At 35.1% G+C, this 22746-nt stretch overlaps 2 protein-coding genes across 7 annotated transcripts in view; one reads left to right on the top strand and one right to left on the bottom strand.

The window, feature by feature from the left end:
• Positions 1-10956, bottom strand: part of LOC149774974 (activator of 90 kDa heat shock protein ATPase homolog 2-like) — a gene marked incomplete at its 3' end in the record, with an annotated part of 31484 nt that extends 20528 nt beyond the window's left edge. Inside the window, exons 1-3 of the mRNA XM_089944582.1 lie at positions 10735-10956; positions 4656-4735; positions 149-259 (exon numbers count right to left, since the gene is read on the bottom strand). Of these exons, the coding sequence (XP_089800708.1) occupies positions 149-259; positions 4656-4735; positions 10735-10814 (271 nt within the window). The remainder of the gene's footprint in view (positions 1-148; positions 260-4655; positions 4736-10734) is intronic.
• Positions 10957-11096: 140 nt separating this feature from the next.
• Positions 11097-22746, top strand: part of LOC149774975 (ral GTPase-activating protein subunit beta-like) — a 141554-nt gene continuing 129904 nt past the window's right edge. For 3 of the 6 annotated variants that reach the window (XM_089944590.1, XM_089944592.1, XM_089944591.1), the window contains exons 1-5: positions 11100-11270; positions 17574-17619; positions 19093-19314; positions 20799-21000; positions 22014-22178. In XM_089944590.1, coding sequence (XP_089800716.1) covers positions 19114-19314; positions 20799-21000; positions 22014-22178 — 568 coding nt within the window. In that variant the 5' untranslated portion in view covers positions 11100-11270; positions 17574-17619; positions 19093-19113. Of the gene's footprint in view, positions 11271-17573; positions 17620-19092; positions 19315-20798; positions 21001-22013; positions 22179-22746 lie in introns of all 6 variants that reach the window. The other 3 variants (XM_089944594.1, XM_089944593.1, XM_089944595.1) reach the window with 3 other exon arrangements.

Genomic DNA, 22746 nt, shown 5'->3' on the forward strand with positions numbered 1-22746 from the left:
ACATTAATAACAAATGATTACAACTATAATGGACTAAAATCTTGGGCTAATTTTACATGCATTCACTAAACATGACCCATATAAAATAGGAATTCTGTAAAATCACACATATGTGACTCTATATGAAGAGAGGTTCTAGTGTCCTTACCTGACCATTCTCCTTTAATTTCAAACTCGTAGAAAAAAATCAATTTGGCTTTCCGATTGTTAGCAGTGGCTTCCCCTTCCAACTTTGTAAGCTCTTTAATTTCACAGAATACTGTAAAAAGGAAGAGAAATAGAAATTAGGTGCTGTAATTATAGTATAATTAATCTAGATTTTTTAACAACAGGTGCATCAGAAAGGACCCTACTCACTAAAATTTGTTCTATAATTTGTGTTCAGAAGAAAAAATATGGATGGGCATTAAACTTGGGAACATGATGGTGAATATGCAAAACCAGTCAAAATATATAACAAGCTCAAGCTTCAATAAAATGTATTACTTCATTCTGACATTTTACCCATACATACATCAAGGGCACTAATTCATATTTTCTATTCCTGTGACCAACCATGTGTTGAGGTAGGACACTGTTAAGTCATGATATATAACTAATTCATTCGATTACAGTATCTTCATTGGTCCAAAAATAAAACTTCAGACAAGGACATAAGTCACAGAATCACATTTTTCATTGCTGTGACCCTGACCAAGAGAAAAGGGCATGCTATAAGTAAATCACACACCTTCTAGTCATGATAAGTACACGTGGGAAAGGTTCATTAAAATATCTTCATTACTTCAAAAGTTACCAGTATACTGTAGACACTAACCTTACTCTTACCTTTCCCATGGCAGAGTCCTTGAGGCAGAGGGCATGCTGCACAACATAAACTCATAATGTATACTTGGATTAAGCATCTGTTAAATAATAGTCACTGAATAACATTTTCCTCTGCTGTGACCCTGAAGGCATGTTTATGGTGTGTAACATATACAATATGATTTCAAGCTACAAAATTATATCCTCCCTTGTCAAGATCTTGATGTGGGCATGTGTCATGTTTGCTCAGCTCCAGTTTATAAGTCATGTATAAACTATTGTATTATTACAAACCATAGTTTGATGTCTAAACATCGTGGGACTTCCCACCTATATGTTACAGCTTAGTCCTTTGATCAGAGGGACCAGCGAGGGACCGGGCGTATTCTAAATCTGTCCCAACATGGACACACAGCAAGAAGGACATTGTCCACTAAGTTTGATTGGATTGGGTCAAAATTTTAGTCTCATCTAGAAAGACTGCTCAGCAATATAGGGTCACTCCGAGGAAGCCACTCATAATTTAGCAGTAAAACTTAGGAGATTCTAAGGAAAGACAAAGCTTCATAATGGTCAGTATGTTATTTGCTTGATTTTTGCAGAATGTTACAGCATTGTAATTGTAATTATGTGTAGTATGTATATTTAATTACTAGGATCATTTAGTATGTCGAATTACCTTTGTATTGTTCATTTACAGGCGTATTTGAGTATTATGTAGAGAATTATGAAGATTGTTAGCTTGTGGTCAGAATTAATTTTGTAATTGCTATTAGGTTACTTCATAGTAAATTAGTGCATATATTAATGTGATATGTTAGATTTTACACATGCCTGAATTGTGAATTTGGAAAATGGTTTAAGTGTGTAAGATTAGTTAATATAGATGTACGGATATATCAGAGCATGGATATTTGAATATTTGTGTACCTTGTATGAGTTGTAATGTAAAGAAATGCATTTGATTATTGTGATATTGTTTGGTATAATGGGATTAGGAATATGTACTGATGTGACGTAATTTATTGATGTATGTATGAGAAGTAACTGATACTGTGCTTTTATTAAGACATTGTTTTACCATACAAGAACGTACGAGTATTTCGATGTGAATGAATGCGTGACTGAAAAAATTTAATAGCCGTTATATGATAGGCTGGATGTAGTGTGAGATGAGAGGGCCAAGGAAAATATTGGACCATCCTTGTGTTTTCACAGGAAGCTTTTTGGGGGACACAACTTCTGGTTCAGTTAAGTCCGGAGTCTCTAAGAGGGGAGATGGAAGTGAGACTAGCATCGCAGTCAAAGTCAAAAAGTCTAGTCAGTGGAGAGAGTTGAGGAGGAGGAAAAGGAGTCAAGGTAAAAGTGGAGAAGGAGTAGGAGTTCAAAGAAGTCGAGGAGGAGAAGGAATATGGAGAAAGTTGGGAGGAAGAGGAGAAGGATTTGGAGGAATAGGAGCGAAAAATACACAGACAGGTGGAAAGCTATCTCACACTACTATTCAAATGATGCAATAGGATATCACAGGGTTGAGAGTATTTGGGAAATTTTAATCATGTGATTACTGAACTGTCATTAAACTGATATTCGTTGAATTTCACTTTTTTTTTGGTATATTCAATCATTTAACCATCTGCATTGCTGACTGAGGGCTTGCAGCTTTACATTTATCTTTCACTAATTTAACTTCCAACCAAAATTGAGCCCAGGTGGGACTTCCATAATAATTTAAATAAAATATTGTGAGCATCCCACCCCAACCATCATACAACTGCCACAGTGGCAACATAACAACCCATCATGTCACAGCATGTCTACTGTACATGCACGCCATCATGATATACCAGAAGCCAGGAATAATTTCCTAAAATTTAAAGTATTGGGCCTAATCATGGAACACAATAAAACAAGGCCAGGGCCAGCGTGTCACATCCATGATCAAAGAAGTAACCTTGATCAAATGATCACATGTTAAAGAAACATGTCCCAGAATGTGGCTGTTGTGGACATTTTTCTGATAGGCTGTACATGGCAGACATCGTATATGGCAAAGGAAGGACCCAGAAGGAATCACTGACCTATGAGAACCTGCTGGCAAACTTTCCAACATACCCATATTCAGCTCAGGACTCAAGCCAATGCAGAGAGAGATGAGATTTGAGTGATCTTCAATAGTGAGTGCCTTAGACCACTAGGCCATCCTGGGCCTCTGTCACAAAATGTATTGTCTGACTGTCATCCCATGTACAGTGGTCCCCATCTTAAAAAGGCTGCCCCTTCTGCAACTGAAAAAGTGGCCTCATAAAAGGGGTGGCCTTACTAGATGGGGATCTCACTGATGTGAATAACACCTACATATAAAGTATGAATGGCAAATTTTTATATGTTTAATGTTTTCATTTAAAACTCACAGGAATATTATCAGGTCTTACTTTAAAAAAATATGAATTATCATCAATCATGATGCAAAACAACCTTGTCAGTAAAATCTGGGTACAAACATTTAGTTGTAACTTTTCATGTATGCCCATCAATCCTGTCTTCCCACTCGCAGCAGTTGAATGTATTCAGATGATGTTTATCAGAATCTCTCTCAAATGAATTTCTCATCCGTCAAACCACTCTATCTCTTTTTCGTTCTAAACTGAGATAGTCTGAAGACATTTTGCACTTTCCCAACAAGTGATTCCTTCTTGGGCAAAATGTAATTATCACACAAGAAGCTCACTATTTACAATGAGTTGTCATGATGTATTTTTCCTCCAGTCTTGTACCCTGTTAAGTACATTCAAAAATAGGGAAGTAAAAAAGGTTGACATACCATTTTACTATCTAGTGACTGGAAATCATGCTGACTTGAGCCGACATTATGCCCTTCAGTTATCTTTTGTCATCATGATAATTATTGGTGGCAATAACAGCCAGTAATTATCAAAGTAACAAAAGCTAACATCTAAAGAATACACTGTGGTAAAGATAATCTGATTACTCTGTATGGTTTAAAGTTACCTTACTGGCTTGTTGGAACAACTGTCAGTGTGTTGAATTGAGAGCTTATAAAATATTAATGAGATTTCAATCTATAAATAACCCATTATGTGAATGTGTCCGACAGTTTTTCCAATAATATGCCGGCCACTGGGCATGTTAGATAGGTACTTTTGAACATGAACTCATCAGTGCCAATGGATTCTGACTTATAAAGCAGGCGGACACTGGCTGAAGGGGCCATTCAGGGTGGTGTGGGAACCACTGTACAAAGCAAATCCATCAAGGAGTTAGGTATTTGAAGCAAATGATTTTTTTTTATTGAAACCTTAATACATATATTCTATGAATGACCTGACCGTTAGGACAGCAGGATGAGTAAACATGCTGTAGACTGATTTTTCTCAGCTTCATGCCAAATTTGATAAAAATCTAGTCAGGGTTTTTGGGATATGTTGCAAATGAATACAGCTTCTAACCTCCAAAACAAAAATATTATGTCACTGTGACCTAAGGCTAAAGAAATAGGGGCAACCTAAGCAAGTCATAGAACTTCTTTAGCTTCATAGTGATTCAGTCCAGTCAGACCTCTCTTTTCTCAACATGTTTTTGGACCCCAATGTGCACAAGTTATCAAGGGAGATGTGAATGAAAAAAAATAATGAGTTCAGGAAAGGAATACACATTAAAAACTGTACCTACTGGTAGCCCTTAACTGTTGACACTAATATCAGCAGAAAAGTGACTACTGTTTCACTGCAAACTAATCTGGGTTCTACAAAAATAAAATCCTTTCCACATGACTTGATATTGGTTTTGATTGCATAGTATGGATGAAAGTTACTTAGTTGACTACCTACCCTCATCATCTTCCACAGTGAGTCCTGTTAACAACTCTCGTATTTTATCTTTTGACCACTGTGTACAATTTTTCTCAGTCCTGAAAAATATATGAATTGGCAATAAATTCATAACTAATTGATATTTCTATTTCAAAAAGTAAAAATCACAACACTTCCCTTCCTGGAGACGTTGTAATGATTGGACAGATGAATGGAATAACCAACTGATAGACAGCATCACAAAAGTCTGCATACTTTAAAAAGGAGTCACTTCCAGAGATTGACACTACACTGGTTGAAAAGAATTTGTGGAATACATAACAAGTCCACTTCTTCTGTCCTTTATTTAGTTTAACTGAGGAGTATTGTAGAGGCTAGCAAAACAGTTGGAGAAGCCAAGATGTGACAGTATGTATCTGAATTTGTATTATAATAATATGCATTTTAGCAAAAAGAAAGCAAACTTAAACAGAGTTTTCTGTTAATGTAATTTAACCGCATCAAACTCAAGTAATCAACCTCATAAGGGCTTGAGAATGAACATGCATACTCTCATAGAAACAGTCAATACTTGTCTTATTAACAGTCGAATACTTTTCTCATTAATGTTTATATATGCATATATGGCCTCCCAAAATATGTGTTTACAGTCAGACAACCATGTTTTTTTTCGCTACCTACCCTAACACTTTTTTCACCCAGAGTAAAAAAAAAATCCTGAAATTTATTGCATCTAATTGAGCCAGTTTAGCCAAGTACTTGAAGCACTTAGTACATTATATATACTAATCATCATAATGTATATATATTTTTTAAATAACTAACTACCCATGCAATAGGGAACACATATTTGCTGAAGCATCAACTAATCTTAAAAAGATTTCTAAGCAATTCTGCCTGTAATAATCTTACAACTGGTCAATATAGGTCACCTGATGATTTAATTTTTTCATAACTAAATAGACTAAAAATCCAAAATACACATATTTTAACCAAATACTGCTCATGAAGACAAAATTAATGATTTGTATTTGATTGAAAATAATGTTGTTGTTGTTGTTGTTGTAGGGTTTAGCGCCATTTTTCAGCACACGAAAGGCTATACATGGCAGCCAGTATTAATGGTGGAGGAAGAACCCTGGAAAACACCGGAAAGAACCAATGACCCACGCGAAGCTACTGGCAAGCTTTCTCACATACCCACATTAGCCGAATCTGAGACTCGAACCCATGCAGACAGAGGTGAGATGGCAGTGATCCATAACGGAGAGCACTTTAGACCACTCTGCCACTCGGGGCCCCGAAAATAATATTGTAAAGTATTTGCTAACATCATATTATATATTTACTTTAACTTTCAATGAGATAGTTTTTGACCAATAGCAGGTTTGATACAAGTTTTCTCACACCACTGGTTGTAGCAGAGAGATTTTCATCATACGCTCAGTCCAGGTAGGTTTGTCATTACTTATCATGTTCTACTTATATAAATTAATGCAGTTATATAAATATATTTCACTTATCGTCAAAGATCTGACTTTTTTTTAAAAAATCAACTAAATGCCATGATTTTTTTTGGGTCAAAACCTACATCATTAAAAGTAAATATATAATACAATGTTGACAAATACTTTTGGGACTCTTGATATTTTCCACTTTCAACATGTTCAACCTATGTATTACAATTCAGCATCTATTATACCGGTCCAATCAAGTATGACCATGTGACATTAAATGTTGATTGTTGATCTAGGGTTTAACGCCATTTTTCAGCACAAGATAGGCTATACATGGCGGCCAGTATAACTGGAGGAGGAAGAACCCTGGAAAACCCAGGGAAGAACCACCGACCCACGAGAAGCTACTGGCAGGCTTTTCCACGTACCCACGCTAGCCGAGCCTTGGACTCAAACCCACGCAGACAGAGGTGAGATGGCAGTGATCCGGAACGGTGAGCGCTTTAGACCACTCGGGGCCCCTGACATTAAATGAATTGTGCAATTAACAGGTAAAATTAAAAAAAATTCTATCAAAACAGGTAAACCAATTTTTTTTAAATTATTCAAATAAATACAAATCATAATGCATTCATCTTCATGTGAATTGTGGAAATAACAATTTGCATTTTAGTTGTTGTTTTTTAAAAGTGTATTTCTGTCTTAAAGTCATTCCATACACTTTAGTTTGGTTCTGTGGGTTCCAAGCTTAATTTCAGCACATGATAGGCTATAAGCATCATGCCTGCATCTGTAGGTTAGTGAATTTTCATCTCAAAATGTAACTAAAAGTACCTAATTCGTTTCATGCTTGAACGATTTCAAAACCATTTGAATCGACATACATCATAAAAATAAATCTCATTCAATGCTTTCTGAAACAAGGCCATCTGTTTACATCAAATTCTTGTGGGAGATCATGGGTTCAAACCCTGGTCAAGTCATACCAAATACTTATTATAAAAATGATATGGTACTAACAGCTACCTCGCTAGGGGGCCATCCATTTAGTACCTATACATGGAGGGAGTTTAACCAAAATGCATACACTTGTGTATAGGGGGGTCTACTGAAAATGTACGTATGCATAGGAAATGGAAGTTTGGGGGCGATGAAACCTCGATAATTTGTCTAATACGTATCCTGGGTTCAGTTGTTGTTTTGAATTTTAGCGGACACTAGACAAACTTTTTAAAGTTATGCAGCTTATTTCTTTGATGCAGTCAGACATTCAATGTTGGTGGACTGTTTTATTAAACACATTAATATTATTAATCCTTGATCGTTTCCACGTGGATTAAAGAGATAAGTTTTTTTGGTCAGTGGTACTGTTACTAAAGCAGAATAATAACTTAAATCAACTGTAAATATATTAAAATATTTTAATTACCTCTTCTTGGTTTGTCATTTCACTTTGTTTCTATTCCACATTAATTTCCATATATTAATATATATATAACGGGTCACTCTTCCAGGCAAAGTGGGTGACTAAGTTGCCTAAAAACTTTAAACTTCATACTGTGATTTTTTTTTTAGAAGAACATTGAATGACTGTCCTTTTTTAGATGCTCCTTCGCCTTGGCCAGGTTATGTTATATATAGCTCAAGTTAAAATGTCGGCTTCAAGCCATCAAATAGTTGTTATTGATATCAATTACTCTGACAAACAAACTCATGCACATTCACAGGCATGTGTTTTGACTGACCATTAACCATTTCCAGAGTAAGCCAGCAACTATTACCGATGATTTCTGCAAGTTATCCTTTGATGATAAAAGCATACAAACATGTCTTTTGAAACTTAAACTTATGTAAATAGGAAATGTGAATTTTAAGAATAGAACATTAACATAAATATTTTAACTGCCACGTGTACATCATTTTCTTGATAAAAATCAGTTTGAAACCAAAAGTGAACCTGTCGTGGGGAAATAATGGAGGACATTGCTCTTCTGGAAAGTACCATTTCTAGTATAATTGCTATAGGAAAACAAATCGAACATATAAATGAAAGTCACAATGTTTTATATAAAAAATGAAAGAAAAAAAACCTTCTCAAAATATTTATTATGTTGTTGTTGTTGTTTTGGGGTTTAACGCCATTTTTCAGCACATGATAGGCTATACATGGCAGCCAGTATTAATGGTGGTGAAAGAACCCAGGAAAACCCCGGGAAGAACCACCGACCCACGAGAAGCTACTGGCAAGCTTTCTCACATACAAATATTAGCCGAATCCTAGACTTGAACCCATGCAGACAGAGGTGAGATGGCAGTGATCCGTAACAGAGCTCTTTAGACCACTCGGCCATTCTGGGCCACTCATATTTATTATGAAAATAATGATTGAAAATTTGTAAATGTTGCAGCAATTTGAAGAAAACCAAATTCACTATGCATAGAGCACATGTCAATGCAGTGGTCACATGACACCAATAAAAATATCGCCGACACATTCTTTATACATCTTGAAAATGGTTTTCTCCACCCTGCTGCGATACTGACAGGTTTCTGGTCATTGTTCTCAGAATAAATATGTTGAGCATTAAGTGTTCATTATATTTATTTACAAACATTAAGTGACTTCTATATAACATGTAAAAATTCTATCTACAACAACTCTAGAAATTTGTTTATTGTTGATACGTTGGAATTCGGCAACACCATTTGGGTAGCCACTTACTAGCCGTCCTAGCAAACTAAAACGACCGTTCATCAAGATATTCCTGCATGAAATCAATAGAAATATGATTTATTTTCTAAAAAATAGCAAATATAGCATTCATTATGTCTTTAATCCACTGACAGACGAGATGTAACTACAGCATTGGTGAAATTTGACCTGGAACTCGCCATTTGCATTCCGAGTCACATGAGTACACAAATCTCACAACCAACATGTCAATGGCATCAGAGGTCCAATAATCATGTGATATCAACAATAAATCATTTCAAAAGTTGTTGTACATAGAATTCGAAAATATTAATTAAAAGTCATGTAATACTTGTACATAAATACAATGTACACTTAATTCCCAACATATTTATTGTGAGAAAAACGACTAGAAACCTGTCAGAATTGCAGCAAGGTGGAAAAAAACAGTTTTATCAAGTTCTAAGTGTGTCAGCAGTGTAGTTTATTGGTATCACGTTACTACCGCATTGACCTGTGCTCTCCGCTTGTTGAATATGGTTTTTTCCAAGTTGCTGCAACATTTACAGATTCCTGGTCATTGTTTTCAGAATAAATATTTTTAGAAGTTTATGTTCTTTCATTTTCTGTAAATAGTATGTGACTTTGATTTATATGTTCAATTTTTTCCTGCAGCAACATTAGAAATGATTTATTGTTTATATCACATGACTATTTGAACTCTGATGTCATTGACATGTAGGTTGTGATACTTGTGTAGTCATGTGATTCAGAATGCAAATGACGACTTCCAGGTCAAATTTCATCAATGCTGTTGTTCAGGCTAGTATGTCAGCAGATTAAAGATGTAACAATGCTCTACTTGCAATATCTGAGAAAATAAAACATATTCCTATTGATTTCATGCAGGTATATCTTGATGAAAGTTCATTTAAGTTTGCTAGGCTGGCTAGTAAGCGGCTACCCCATGCCATGGTGTCAGCGAATTTCAACTTTTCGATAGGGAATTAACTCTGACCCTACACCCCAACATAAACATCCAAATATCAAAAGTGGGGTGGCATGGGTCAGAGGAAACTCGAACTAACTGTCAATATACTTTGACTATATGCCTCTGATGTCACTGACATGTAGGTTGCGAGTTTTTTATAGTCATTTGACTATGAATGCAAATGGCCAGATCCAGGTAAAATTTCAGCAAAGATGTACTTTCATCTCATCTGCCAGTGGATTAAAGACATGAAGAATGCTATGCTCACCATTTTTGAGAAAATAAATCATATTCCTATCAATTTCATGCAGGTATATTTCGGTGAAAGGTCAAATTTGCTGGGCTGGCTAGTAAGCTGCTACCCCATGCTGACACCAAATGGTGCTGGCAAATTCCAACTTTTTTTATATAGGGAATGGACTGTACCCTACACCCCAACATATATGTCAACTCATACTATATAAAAGTGTATCAGTCACAAAAAAATAAAATTTCTGCCCCGAAACACATGACGCTCCGAAATTGATGTCATGACGGTATTGAAAGTGTTAACTTTTTCAAGAAATGAGAAACACAGGAATCCCAAAAATGTCAGCAGGTTTTCACAGTTGACGCGAGCTTAATGTTGAAAAAAAGAAAAAAAACTAAAGGAAAAAATCAGTGATAAAATTGGCTCTGGTTAACCCCATGACCCGTTCTGACATAGGACCCTGTCTATCATACTGTAACTTGCAGTGCAAGAGGCTTTGTTAAAGAATGATAGACACGGTCCAGTGTCAGAACGAGTCATGGATGATGGGAGTAATAAAGGGTAATACTGTCGCTCGATATGATTTTTCCCCTTCAGTTTATTACTTTTTTCAACATTAAGCTCACGTCAGCCACCTGTGATGGCTGTCTGCGCTAGCCTATCGAAAATTGGATTCTTCTCGATAGGCAAAACCAGCCAGTGATTACCAATGCCAGTTGTTCACATTTGTGGCATCTGGACGCTCTTCTACTATCCATCGAGGGTCTCCTTCGCCCCACTTTGCCATCTTTTCGTTGTGTTACTTGTTTCTCAATCAAAAAGAATACAGATGATCGTAATGCCAATTTTGCGATTTGACTACTGAACGCGTGTTTCTCGAACGATCGCGAATTTACCCCGGAAGAGGAAACATGCAAGGAATAAACATTGGCTTACGTTTCTAAAAAATAAAATTTTCCCACAATCTATATGCATTAAAAACTCAAATTATTTGTAGCATAAATTAGTAAAGATTCTAAAAGTAAAAAAAACAACCGTAAGTTAAAGCCATTACAGCCACAGATGGTAACAGACTAGCCTCTGGTAGACTATTTTTTTTTTTTTTTTTTAGGGTGGATATAAGAGGCAAAGCCAAGGGCCAGTGCCCAAAAGCTTGTGCTTGTATTTATGCAAATCTTTCTCACTAATTTTCCATTGAGAGCTGTATAATATTCCTAATAGTAAATGCACCTACTTAAAATGCGTAAGTTAAGCTCCAAAATATATGTATTTGAATTGATTAATTAGTTTTCATATAATGCGTTTTCAAAGCTGTCACATATTTTCGACTGTTATTATTAGTATAGAGAGATGGAAACCCACTTGTTGCACTGAACGAGCTACCGCATATTTATTTTTTTGAATGTGGCGGAGAGAGAATAATATGAAATTGACAAAGCCTAGGAGAAACGAGCTTAGCTTCTGTCTTGTGTAAGGACCTAACACACTTGATTATCTCTGTAAAGAAGGAACTCATGAGTAACACCCTCCTCTACTCCCAATTAACACAAAATAACTAACACTCTGTTGGAAATCAGGCCTCTCAGTGACTCTATGCTAATTGTCTTAGCTGTGTATCGTCTGCTTTGGAGGGAATGTGACAATTGGAGCATTATGTATATAAAAAATGAATGCCCAGAAAAACCCAACTGAAATTAAAATTTCTTACAGTAACATTTGCAAAAAAGTTGGGTGCTTAGAAACACCAAAATGCGCCAGAATGCACTGACACACCGGAACGTAATGAAAATACCAAAGTACACTTCATTTATATTGTATATACCACAGTTTATATTGGTTGTGTATGCATAATTCATTTATGTTAAATTTAATATTATATAGTAAATTAATATGTACTTTCTTTACAGCAAGTGATGAAATTCAAATTAACCCTTTACCTCATAGAGCATAGTGACAAAGTGCAGCTCGCTATACATAGAACACAGGTTACCTAGTCGACCGCATACGCATAGCTTGCCTGTGAACTATTAAGCAATGTAGTGTATGTTACGTTTAACAGCAATTTTAACCATTTTACATTTTTGGTACACATCTATTACATGTGGAACAATTTAAGAGTAAAGTCTGATTGTTATAGCTGTGTAATTATTTATCACGGAAGAATTTGTTATGTGCTTTAAAATCTGGAGAGAATTCGTTCACCGTCATATCAGTGAGGCCGTGTGACCAACCGTAGAGCTGTCATTTCTCATACTCGAAATTTACAAGTTTTTCATCTGTGTCTACATCACTAAATCACCTAAATTTGATAATTTATAAAAACTAATTGCAGCCTATATCAATATCAGAGCCTTTACCTAGGTTATTGAATCTTTCATAGTTGTGATTCTAATCATGAAAACTTCATAAGTACTGAATGAAATCCGCGACCGCCATTTTGGAGAGTGGAGATTACGACCCAGTTACTTTAAATAGCAGATATCGACCAGTACATAAACAGTGACCACGTGATCTGACGTAATTGTCATTCACAGAAATGAATGTAGTATCTAATAAGGGCTTTTCCCCGAAGGTGGCGCTACGAAAACCGGCTTAAAATGGCCGTTGTTTACAGCAGACGTAAAAAGGCGCTTCTATGGGACTTTTGTAGAAGCGTCAAAAGCCGCTTCGATGCGACTTTTGTAGAGGCGTCCAAAGACGGTTGTATGAGGTAAAGGGTTAACAAGAAGCTGGAAACTGCGCATTTTGGCGACAGTTTTGAAAGTAAATAATTTTAATATTAACAGCATGTATTGCAATGTATACATGAGTTTAATGCTGAAGCTATTAATAATAAATACATGTTAATAATGATTTATTAAGTTGATTATTGTATTGTGGTGATTGATAATTACCATTTTCTTATTATCTTAAGTTCCGGGATATGTAAGATTTACAAAAACCACCAAGTGAAATAGCTGTATAGTTTAAGTGTAACTATCATGAATTATGGGCGAACAATTATAGGGGGCCCCAAGTGGCCGAGTGGTCTAAAGCGCTATCCGTCACGGATCACTGCCATCTCACTCTGTCTGCATGGGCTCGAGTTGGACTCGGCCAATGTGGATATGTGAGAAAGCTTGCCAGTAGCTTCTCATGGGTCGGTGGTTCTTTCCTGGGTTTTCCCTGGTTCTTCCTCCACCATTAATGCTGGCCGCCATGTATAGCCTATCTTGTGCTGAAAAATGGCGTTAAACCCCATAACAACAACAGCAACAACAACGAACAATTATGATAATGGTCTAAATTCAAATAAACATGCGAGAATGGCTTGTTGGATCATTTCCATATTTTGGTATTTATATCACAACAAAAGTTGTTTGCGCACGATTCAGAGTAGGTACATTTTCCATATTGGTTACCGTTACTGGTATATACAATAAACATACTAGCTAATAGTACGTAGTATACCATTGCTTGGCTAATGTATGCTTTCAAGCATATCGACAGTCTTTCGTTAACCATTTTTTAAACCTATTCTTTTATTGGCGGAAGAGTATGGGATACCCAGTAGTTGCAGAAATCGGTTTAATACACAAAGACAGTTTTTGGAACATATTTAAAAATGTATTTGTTTCATATAACACATAAAGGTTTAAAAATTATTATACAAATGAATCAAGTTGGATGTGCCCATTTGGAGAGTAAATAAGATTAAACATAGTGACAACAGAAATAAACACATCCCAAGTTATATCAATTAAACTTACAGTGTGGCCTTAGCACATGACCTCATGAACAGAACAATATATATAATCTGTACCTTAAAATTTACTAAGTAATTAATATGTTGCCATACTGGACAATTTTTTAGTACAGGGTGGCCAAATATCCTGGTTTCTTTCTGTGTGCCCTTGGTGCCACAATTTCTGACTGACTGCCTGGTGATGTCCTGTGTTTACTGTCTGTAAGAATGAAACTTCTGGATTTTTGGTTTGGTTTTTGTCTTTGTTTGGTAGTTTGTGCGACCCATACCGCCTTCAAAATTTGAAATTGTCTCTGACTGTCAGCAAGTCAGCATTCACCTGTTTCATTAATGTACTTCTCAAATCTTTGAAATGTCCCTCCGCCAAGTCGTTTAAATATGATACAGCTTCTGTCAGAGGCTTTGATTTCCACTCTACAGTCTGCTTTAATGCTTGGTTAATTGTTGTTAGTCCATTTGTTGTTGGTCAAAATTAGTTATGTTGGTCCATTTGCCTTTGTCAGCAGCTGTTTTCTCAGTCTTGACTGAAAAGAGCCAATAAACTTTGAAGAAACTTCCCTTATTTTTGGAAACTGAAATCACAAAATATTGCCCTATACGTAGTACAAAATCAAAATGTTTGAACTTTGTGTCACACATACAGTTACATAATTGGACTTGTCTTTAAGCAAGAATTAAGATCTGTATGTGATTGTTTTCTTTCTGTGAATGTCTAGTAAAATCTTCTGAGACTTATGAAACTTTCTCATTGCCAAATATTTAATCACGTGTTGTAAGACTGTTTCAACATTCTTTTCTACCCAGCTTAGATGTGGGAGGTCACAGGTTTAAACCCTGACCGAGTCATACCAAAGACTTACAGAAATGGTATTAACAGCTGCCTCGCTGGGCGCTCAGCATAAAGAGGTTAGTGTTAGGACTGGTCGGCCTGGTGTCAGGATAATGTGACTGGGTGAGACATCATGCTGCATGTCTGCGGCATGATGCCCCAGTGCTAGACATCACTATAAACTGCCACACTGCAGACATCATAGCGATATGACTGAAAAATTGTTAAAGCTACGTTACAAATCCAGATCACATACATAAACACACATACTCCATCCAGCTTTTTATATCTTGTGATCTACACTAGAAAACAAAGGCATGGAAATTATGAATAATTGTGTGCTGTTATTCTAGGAATGCATCCTAAATGGTACTGTTAACTTTGACAGCCATTGTGTGCAATTTTGTTGTTTCATAAGGTTTCTTGTTGAAGAGTAAATATTTATATACGCATGTTCTGATAGTATGTTCTTATAATTTGGTGTTTATCTGCTGCTGCTATTCTAGGATTGCATCCTTTATGGTACTTGCAACTTTGACAGCCATTGTGTACATTTTGTTATAGTGTAAGGTTTCTTGTTAAAAAATGAAAATCTATTTTGTTTGTATAGTTTGGTGTTTATCTGTGGCTGTTATTTTAGAATTTCACACTGTATTGTACTGTTAAATCTATTTGACAGCCATTTTGCATAATATTGTTGTGCTGTAAGGTATTTGTTTATAATTTGATATTAGAATTTAGAATTCATGTATTATCACTAACTGTTATTATTAATAGATTTATAAATCTAAAACTGCATTTGCGTTATTTTGTCTTTTTTTGCTAATGCTAGTTAGACATTTTTTCCTTTCTTCTTGTCGATCTTTCTCACCGGATAAAGATAAATTAGAAGAAAAAAAAACTTAATTCTCTTCCAATTTTGACTTGACCTTCATTGCCACCACAGTGCAATAACAGTGCCTACAAGAGAGCAAATGTATATTTAAAGCTTAAATTATATCAATAAAAATAAATTACACATACACATGTATTAACAATACACATGTATTAACAATACACATGTATTAACAATACACATGTATTAACAATATGCATGTATTAACAATACACATGTATTAACAATACACATGTAGTTACAATATTGAATGTATGTGAAACAGGAAAAGAGTAAATAGTCTTCGCAAATGAAAATATTTATCCATCATTAATGTATTAACAATACACATGTATTAACCATACACACGTAGTTACAATATTGAATGCATGTGAAACAGGAAAAGAGTAAATAGTCTTCACAAATGAAAATATTTATCCATCATTAATGTATTAACAATACACATGTATTAACCATAAACGTAGTTACAATATTGAATGCATGTGAAACAGGAAAAGAGTAAATAGTCTTCACAAATGAAAATATTTATCCATCATTAATGGAATCATCATTACTTAATTAAGGCATTACCATGACAAAGTTGGCATGCACAAGGCACACATGGGTTCTTATTTGAACTTTCTCACATTCAGTAACGTGCATTATTTTCTTTGTTGTTGGTTTTACTTTAAACAGATGGTAGCATATCACAATTAATTTCATGATCACTCGCCTACCCATGTGACATCCTGCACAATGTTACTTTACTGCACAGTATTTATAGATATTTTATAAATAAAACATAAGGATTTTATATTTATATATTAATTATTTTTAGTATACATTATAGTAGTAATTAGTAATTGATACATAAATGGGCCTTTTAGAGTCAGGCCTCTTTGGACTGGGCCCTTTCAACAATAGTCCAATTTGGCCATGGACTCTTTTGGTACCGCTTTATTTTGACCCTGATCCATATAGACTATATTGCATTTCAGTGTTTTCAATGCATTCCAGTGTTTTTATGCACCACAAAGAAGTTTGATACATTATTTTCAACAATCATATCATTTACTTTATTGTACATTTATATGTTGAGGTTGTGACCTTTAAGTCATTTCCATGGAGGAGCTATCACTGAAGCAATCAAGTTCTAGGCGAATAGTAGAGAATTCACCCCATGGAGAACTCTTTTCCCTTGGAGAACTTATACCAGGTGTCAGGAGAAGTTGCCCCATGGTGGTTGAAGCCACCCCATTGCATCTTGAGAAGTTGGCCCAAAGATCGTATATACTAATTTGGAGGTGTTGCCCCATTCTGGTTATTGGTTTTTGAATTATTCATTTATCTAAATTCTATACTCAATGTCTAAAATATTTGGATGGTGGATGGAAATGTAATGTGTAATTTCCTTGCAGTATTGTTTCTTACGCTTCATCATGTTCATTTAGGACTTATTCACACTGAAAATCAAATATAACTCCACACCCCTTTTCTATAGCAAGTGTTTATTTAGGCCCTATGAATGTCGGACCTTTATTACTGGTCATTGCAGAATCACTGTTTGCTGTTGTTGAGGCTGTTTAATACTGTTGCCATTGTATGGCATTATATCAGACTTGTTCTCGGAAAGTTACCAACAATGAGCTGATAGCATCTGTGTGGTGCCCAAGATGGTAAGAAATTTAGTGCGGCCTCATTTTTTTTACATCATATATGACATTATTTTATAGTTTACTAATTACACTCATAAGTTTTGTCTCTCTCCATCAACAATAGACACATCATTGTAACTGTTTAACTGTTTATTTTAAATTAACCCCATTATTATCATTGGAATTTGATCTTAAATTAACATCATATCATATGTAGCCAAGAGGCTGAACTTATTTTGAGCTTGACAGAAACAGCTAGCTCTTACAAAATACAGTGGTCACAGCGAGCTTTAGTATTATACAATGTTTATACACCTCAAGCCCCATCCACTGGAGCTCATGCAGCTGATACCATGATAACCATAGGATGGGCTATAATAGGACTATGAAGCAAATTGTTGATGAATATACCAGTATTTATTGACATTTTCATCTTATTTTAGAATTGAGATAATGATGACAGATTTGACAATGGAAATCAATATACCAGTAAGCAAGTTCTCTCTCTCTCTCTCTCTCTCTCTCTCTCTCTCCTGAACAGTTGTTCAAGTAGACACACTGCAAAGCTACTCAGAAACTTCAAATAAAATTTGCCATTAAAAATCAGTAAGGGACTTAAATTGAATTTAGGGGAAAAGTTTGGAATGTCTACTTTACAGTGGTGTAAATTATGAGTGACTAAATGTGCATATAGTATAAGACAATTAGCATGGAGGAATCATGGGATATGATTTCAGACTGTGAGAGTTAGTTACCTTGTGTTAATTGGGAGTAGAGGACCCTGTTAGCTTCCCCCTTTTTAGTGATAGAATCGATTGCTTCCAATATATACATATTATGTATACAATATAAACTTCTCTCAATAAAGTGGAGAGCAAATATATGTCATGTTTTTTCCCCAAAAGACATCTAACAATGTCTACTTTGCTCTGAATGAAAATGGGTCCACTCTTGCAACCAAAATATCCACCACAGGAGCTAATTTTAGAAAGTCTTGTTATCACTGAAGAATATCAGAGATGATTTCAGCATTCCAGTTAAAAGGAAGTGGATATTCTTTTCATTGGGGTGCTTTAAAATTAAAGTTAAGTTTGAATACAGGGCTATGTGTGAATTTAGTATTACCTCATTGTTTTCTTCTGGACATAGGGTCATTGGAATTGTGTGTTTATGGATGTGCGTGTGTGTGTGTGTGTGTTTATGAATATCCTTTGTGGACAAATTATTTTGGCATGTAGACAATGGTCTTATTTGTCAGCTATATCAAGACAGTAAGTTCACAGAAGATATCAGACAGTTATTATACAGTATTATGTTTATGATATAATATATAAATATCATAACTTACCAGGTCTCTTATTATTACCAAGAAAAAAGAAAATCCAAATATTATTTTGCTTATTAGTTTAAAATTTCATTCATGACAATATATTGGTCAAATTGGACGATGTTACACTGCATCCATATTAAAAACATGACCAACTTGAAAATTAATGATCATTTTTATCCAGAGTCAAGTTATAGGACAAAATTAGAGTATATAACAGGAATGGGCATCCTCCTTCAGGACACGGGTCAGATTATTCATTGTTAAAGCCACAAGCCACACCTAATGATGTACAGTACGGTAAACAGGTACAACCAACTCATGGGCAATATTATACTATATATATATATATATATATATATATATATATATATATATATATATATATATATATATATATATATATATATATATATATATATATATATATATATATATATATATATATATATAGATAGATAGATAGATAGATAGATAGATAGATAGAGAGAGAGAGACACACACACACACACTGTGAGAATATGTTATTTTGGGAATAATAATGCCTGCATTCAGTATAATGGTGGTCTGCGTTCAGCTCTTGATCTTGAGTGAATCCACCTAAATAAAAGTACCTCATCTGTTTCTTTGTGCAGCACTGGTGATAAGACTGGAAGATGTATGCTGACTGGTCATCCCTTCAGGATGAAATTCAGTTCAGTGAAACACACAAAAGTGTGCTACACAAGTTTCCAAGTGCTGTTGGCAGAGATGTGGCCTGCAGCGTGGTTAAGCACATTGCACTAAGTCTCAGCATATCTACTGCGGATAGCCCTAGCAGTCTGGAGAATGACAGAGAGGTCAAATGGACTATGGAGGTAATTTTGTCAGTTTAGATACAGATCCAGTGCAGATAATTTTTATTGTATTTGGACGGTTAGATTTGTGTCATTTAAATTAACTTTGATATCTATTTTCATCATAATCAGGATATGTAGAGGACCAAGTTTAATGAAATGAATAATGCTATTCTGTACAGTTTTCATTTATGATTGATCTGTTTTAAAGATGATTGAAAGGTGTGATTCTTACATATTACAAAACACTGGACATAGTGCTATACATTTTGTCCAGCATAATACCTTTTTTTGGCTATCAATACCATCTAACTTAAGTTAACAGTTTTCCACTGCAATGATGTTTTCAAATATTTTGTCTAAACCTGTTCAGTCAAACCAGGAAGATGCATCATAAGTATGGCGAAGTTTTGCATTATGAGCCGTGTTTTAGTGTTTTGTGAGTGCACATTATGACCATTGTTTACTTTTTGTGAGTGCACATTACAACCATTGTTTTACTTTTTGTGAGTACAAATTATGATCCTTGTTCTACTTTTTGCGAGTACACATTATAATCATTGTTCCTCTTTTTGTGAGTATACGTTAAGATTATTGTTTTACTGCTTGTGTATATACATTATGATCCTTGTTTTAATGTTTGTGTGCATTGTCAAAGACTTATGCATGGTGGATTTTTGCATTAGGACTTTGTTTTACTATTTTTGAGAGTACTTTACAAACCCTGTTTTACTCTCTAAACATAAATCAGCAGTTGCATGAAATTTCCAGTGCATTTAATAAACTAAGAAGCCAGAAGTGAAGGTTTGAGAGTGATTTGATGAAAATTGTTCTGATTGGCTTTGGTTAAATTTAAAAGGCTGGGATATTAGTAGCCCATTATTTTCATTGATAGATTTCCATCAAATTTTTCACTCAATCCAAAGAACAGACAGACACTTAGTAATAGGGCTGGTCACGTAATGTTTACATGGGTCAAATGGTACCCAGTATGTTTTGGGAAATCCTTGTGTCGTATTGATCATAGTTTTCAAAATTATATGGGCAGAAATGCAGTTTCATCAGAATTACTCAGGGGTTTCAGCCCCGGCTGAGCCATACCAAAGAGTCATAGAAGTGGTACTAGCAGCAGCCTCACTAATTAAGAGGTTAGTGTTATGACTGGTTCATCCTGGTGTCAGGATAGTGTGACTGGGTGGTATATCATGACATGTGTCTGTGGCATGATGCCCCAGTGCTCGACATCACTATAAACTGTAACACTGCAGACATCACAGGGATATGATTGAAAATATTTTAAAGCTATGTTAAAAATAGAAAACATACACACATACACACTCTCACTCTAAAAGAGAGGCTCTTCATATCTTGGCTGTATCTCATGATCACAAACATTGTTGTCCATCAGTTAAAATTTTCGGTCTCTTTGACAATAATTGGAATTTGCTGGGTTGGTTTAAAACCAGATAACAAATTCTCATAATTCTCATAATTTCTGTTTTCAGGTGCTATGTTTTGGCCTTTGTTTGCCACTGACAGAACATGAAGCAATCAAAGACTGTGTGAATGTGTATTGTGAATGGCTCTCAACCTTAATGCCGAGTCCCAAGTTGTGTGTTCCCAAACCAGTAATTGAGGACCCCAACCAGTATGCCCAAAATATGATGTACCACCTGCTAAACCTTTTTGAGCCAAGAATTGGATCAGGTACCTTGATCTGCCCATGTTAATCTCTGTCCAAACATGTTTTTGCCTTCTTTTTTTTAGGTATAACGCTTTTGCATTGCTCCCCTTGCTATAAAGAGGTGAACCCCTGGTGAGAGATCATTATAACATTTTCTTCACCTTTCCAAAATCATGTTATACAGCCATCTTTTTCATTCTAGAAGAATGGTGGGGGAATACTGTATTGAAAAATATTGTTTTGAACAATCATATCCAAGTTTTTAAAAAAATGTTCTATCTTTAAAGAAATTATAATGACATCTTTAAGTGTGCAAATAATATTTTATATACATTGGCAGTTTAACAAAAAGTTAACCTGAGTTTACAAGTATTGCAAAAGCTGTTTTCTTTTTATTTTGTGAGATGTAAAATAAAAAAAGTGTTTTTTTGGTCTGTCAGTCTGAATCATCGGTCCATTATGAAGAGTCGACGGCTACATACTTGCAAGAATAAATTTATATACATTTTCTCCATTCATAATAGGTTTGGAATAATTTAGCTAGAAAATTAATTGTTCTAATTGGGTTTCTTGTTTAGATGAGTCAACAGAATTATATAAGTGCAAAATGTGCAAGGATTCGTTTAACTTTAAAGTTAACATGCACTTTTCCATACCATTCCTTCTGCATTATTTCAGCATGTTTTTGTTGCCACTGCTTCTGAATGGAAAATGTTTTATCACAAATGACCAGTGATCTTTGAAGCTCTTTGATGTATGAAGAGTAAATTTGGTTGTATGGTGATCAGGGTCATTTAAGCCTTTATTGCTTGTGATGTCATTTTCAGTGTGATAAAGATAAAACTCCAGCAAATAACTCTAAGTACTTTTTCAGTTTGTAGCAATTTTATGATCAACGTTTGCCCAAATTCACAAAGAACAGACACTAATTGGGAATATTTTTTGGCTTTTTAATGTAATGTTCGCTGTGTAACTAACAAGAAAATCACTCAAAGGAGGTAAATGTGCTGCTCTTTCCACTCTTCTTATGCTACAGGAGTTGACTTAGTTAAGAGGCAGGCTGTGTTGTGTCATCGAGTTCTGAGGACCATTGAAGCTGTTGCCAGGGAGTCCACCACTTTAACCAGAGACACTTGGGAAACATTATTGAAGTTTCTGCTGGCTGCCAATGACAGCCTGCTTTCCCCACCAACAGAAAAAGGTTTGTTGCATTAAGTATTTAAATTCATTTTCTGTGTGCCAATGAATCTGAACTATTTATATCAGTATATTTGCTGTTATTATTTCTGTATTATGCAGAATGAAATATGTCATTATACCCATTTAGGTCAGTTTAGGAAATAATAACAAATAATTTGGCTTCCAAAACCTTGGTTGTACTAACATGTTTTAAAAATATATTTCACCTGAGCCATTATAAGTAAAACATTTATTTTGGAACAAGGATGTTGATTGCTTGGAAATTACTTGCAATCCTTATATTATATCTAAAGGACATGTATACAAAATGTAAACATATTCTTTATTTATTGCAAGAACCTCTTTTCTCTCTTGGTTTTTCTCCCCCTCCACACACACACACTCATTTTGTAGAAAATAGTGGATATTGAATTGAGCCTGTCCAGTCAATTCTTTCATTGGTCTGACCATCCCACTTTTGTTTCCATACAGTAATTAACTCCATTATTATTGGATGTCAATCAGATATCAGCCAAATTTGGTAGACAGTTGATATTGAGCTTTGACTTTGAATGAGGTTGATTCTTAGC

Source organism: Sinohyriopsis cumingii, unplaced genomic scaffold, assembly GCF_028554795.1.
Source record: "Sinohyriopsis cumingii isolate HCF-2022 unplaced genomic scaffold, ASM2855479v2 utg000059l, whole genome shotgun sequence".
NCBI lineage: Eukaryota > Metazoa > Mollusca > Bivalvia > Unionida > Unionidae > Sinohyriopsis > Sinohyriopsis cumingii.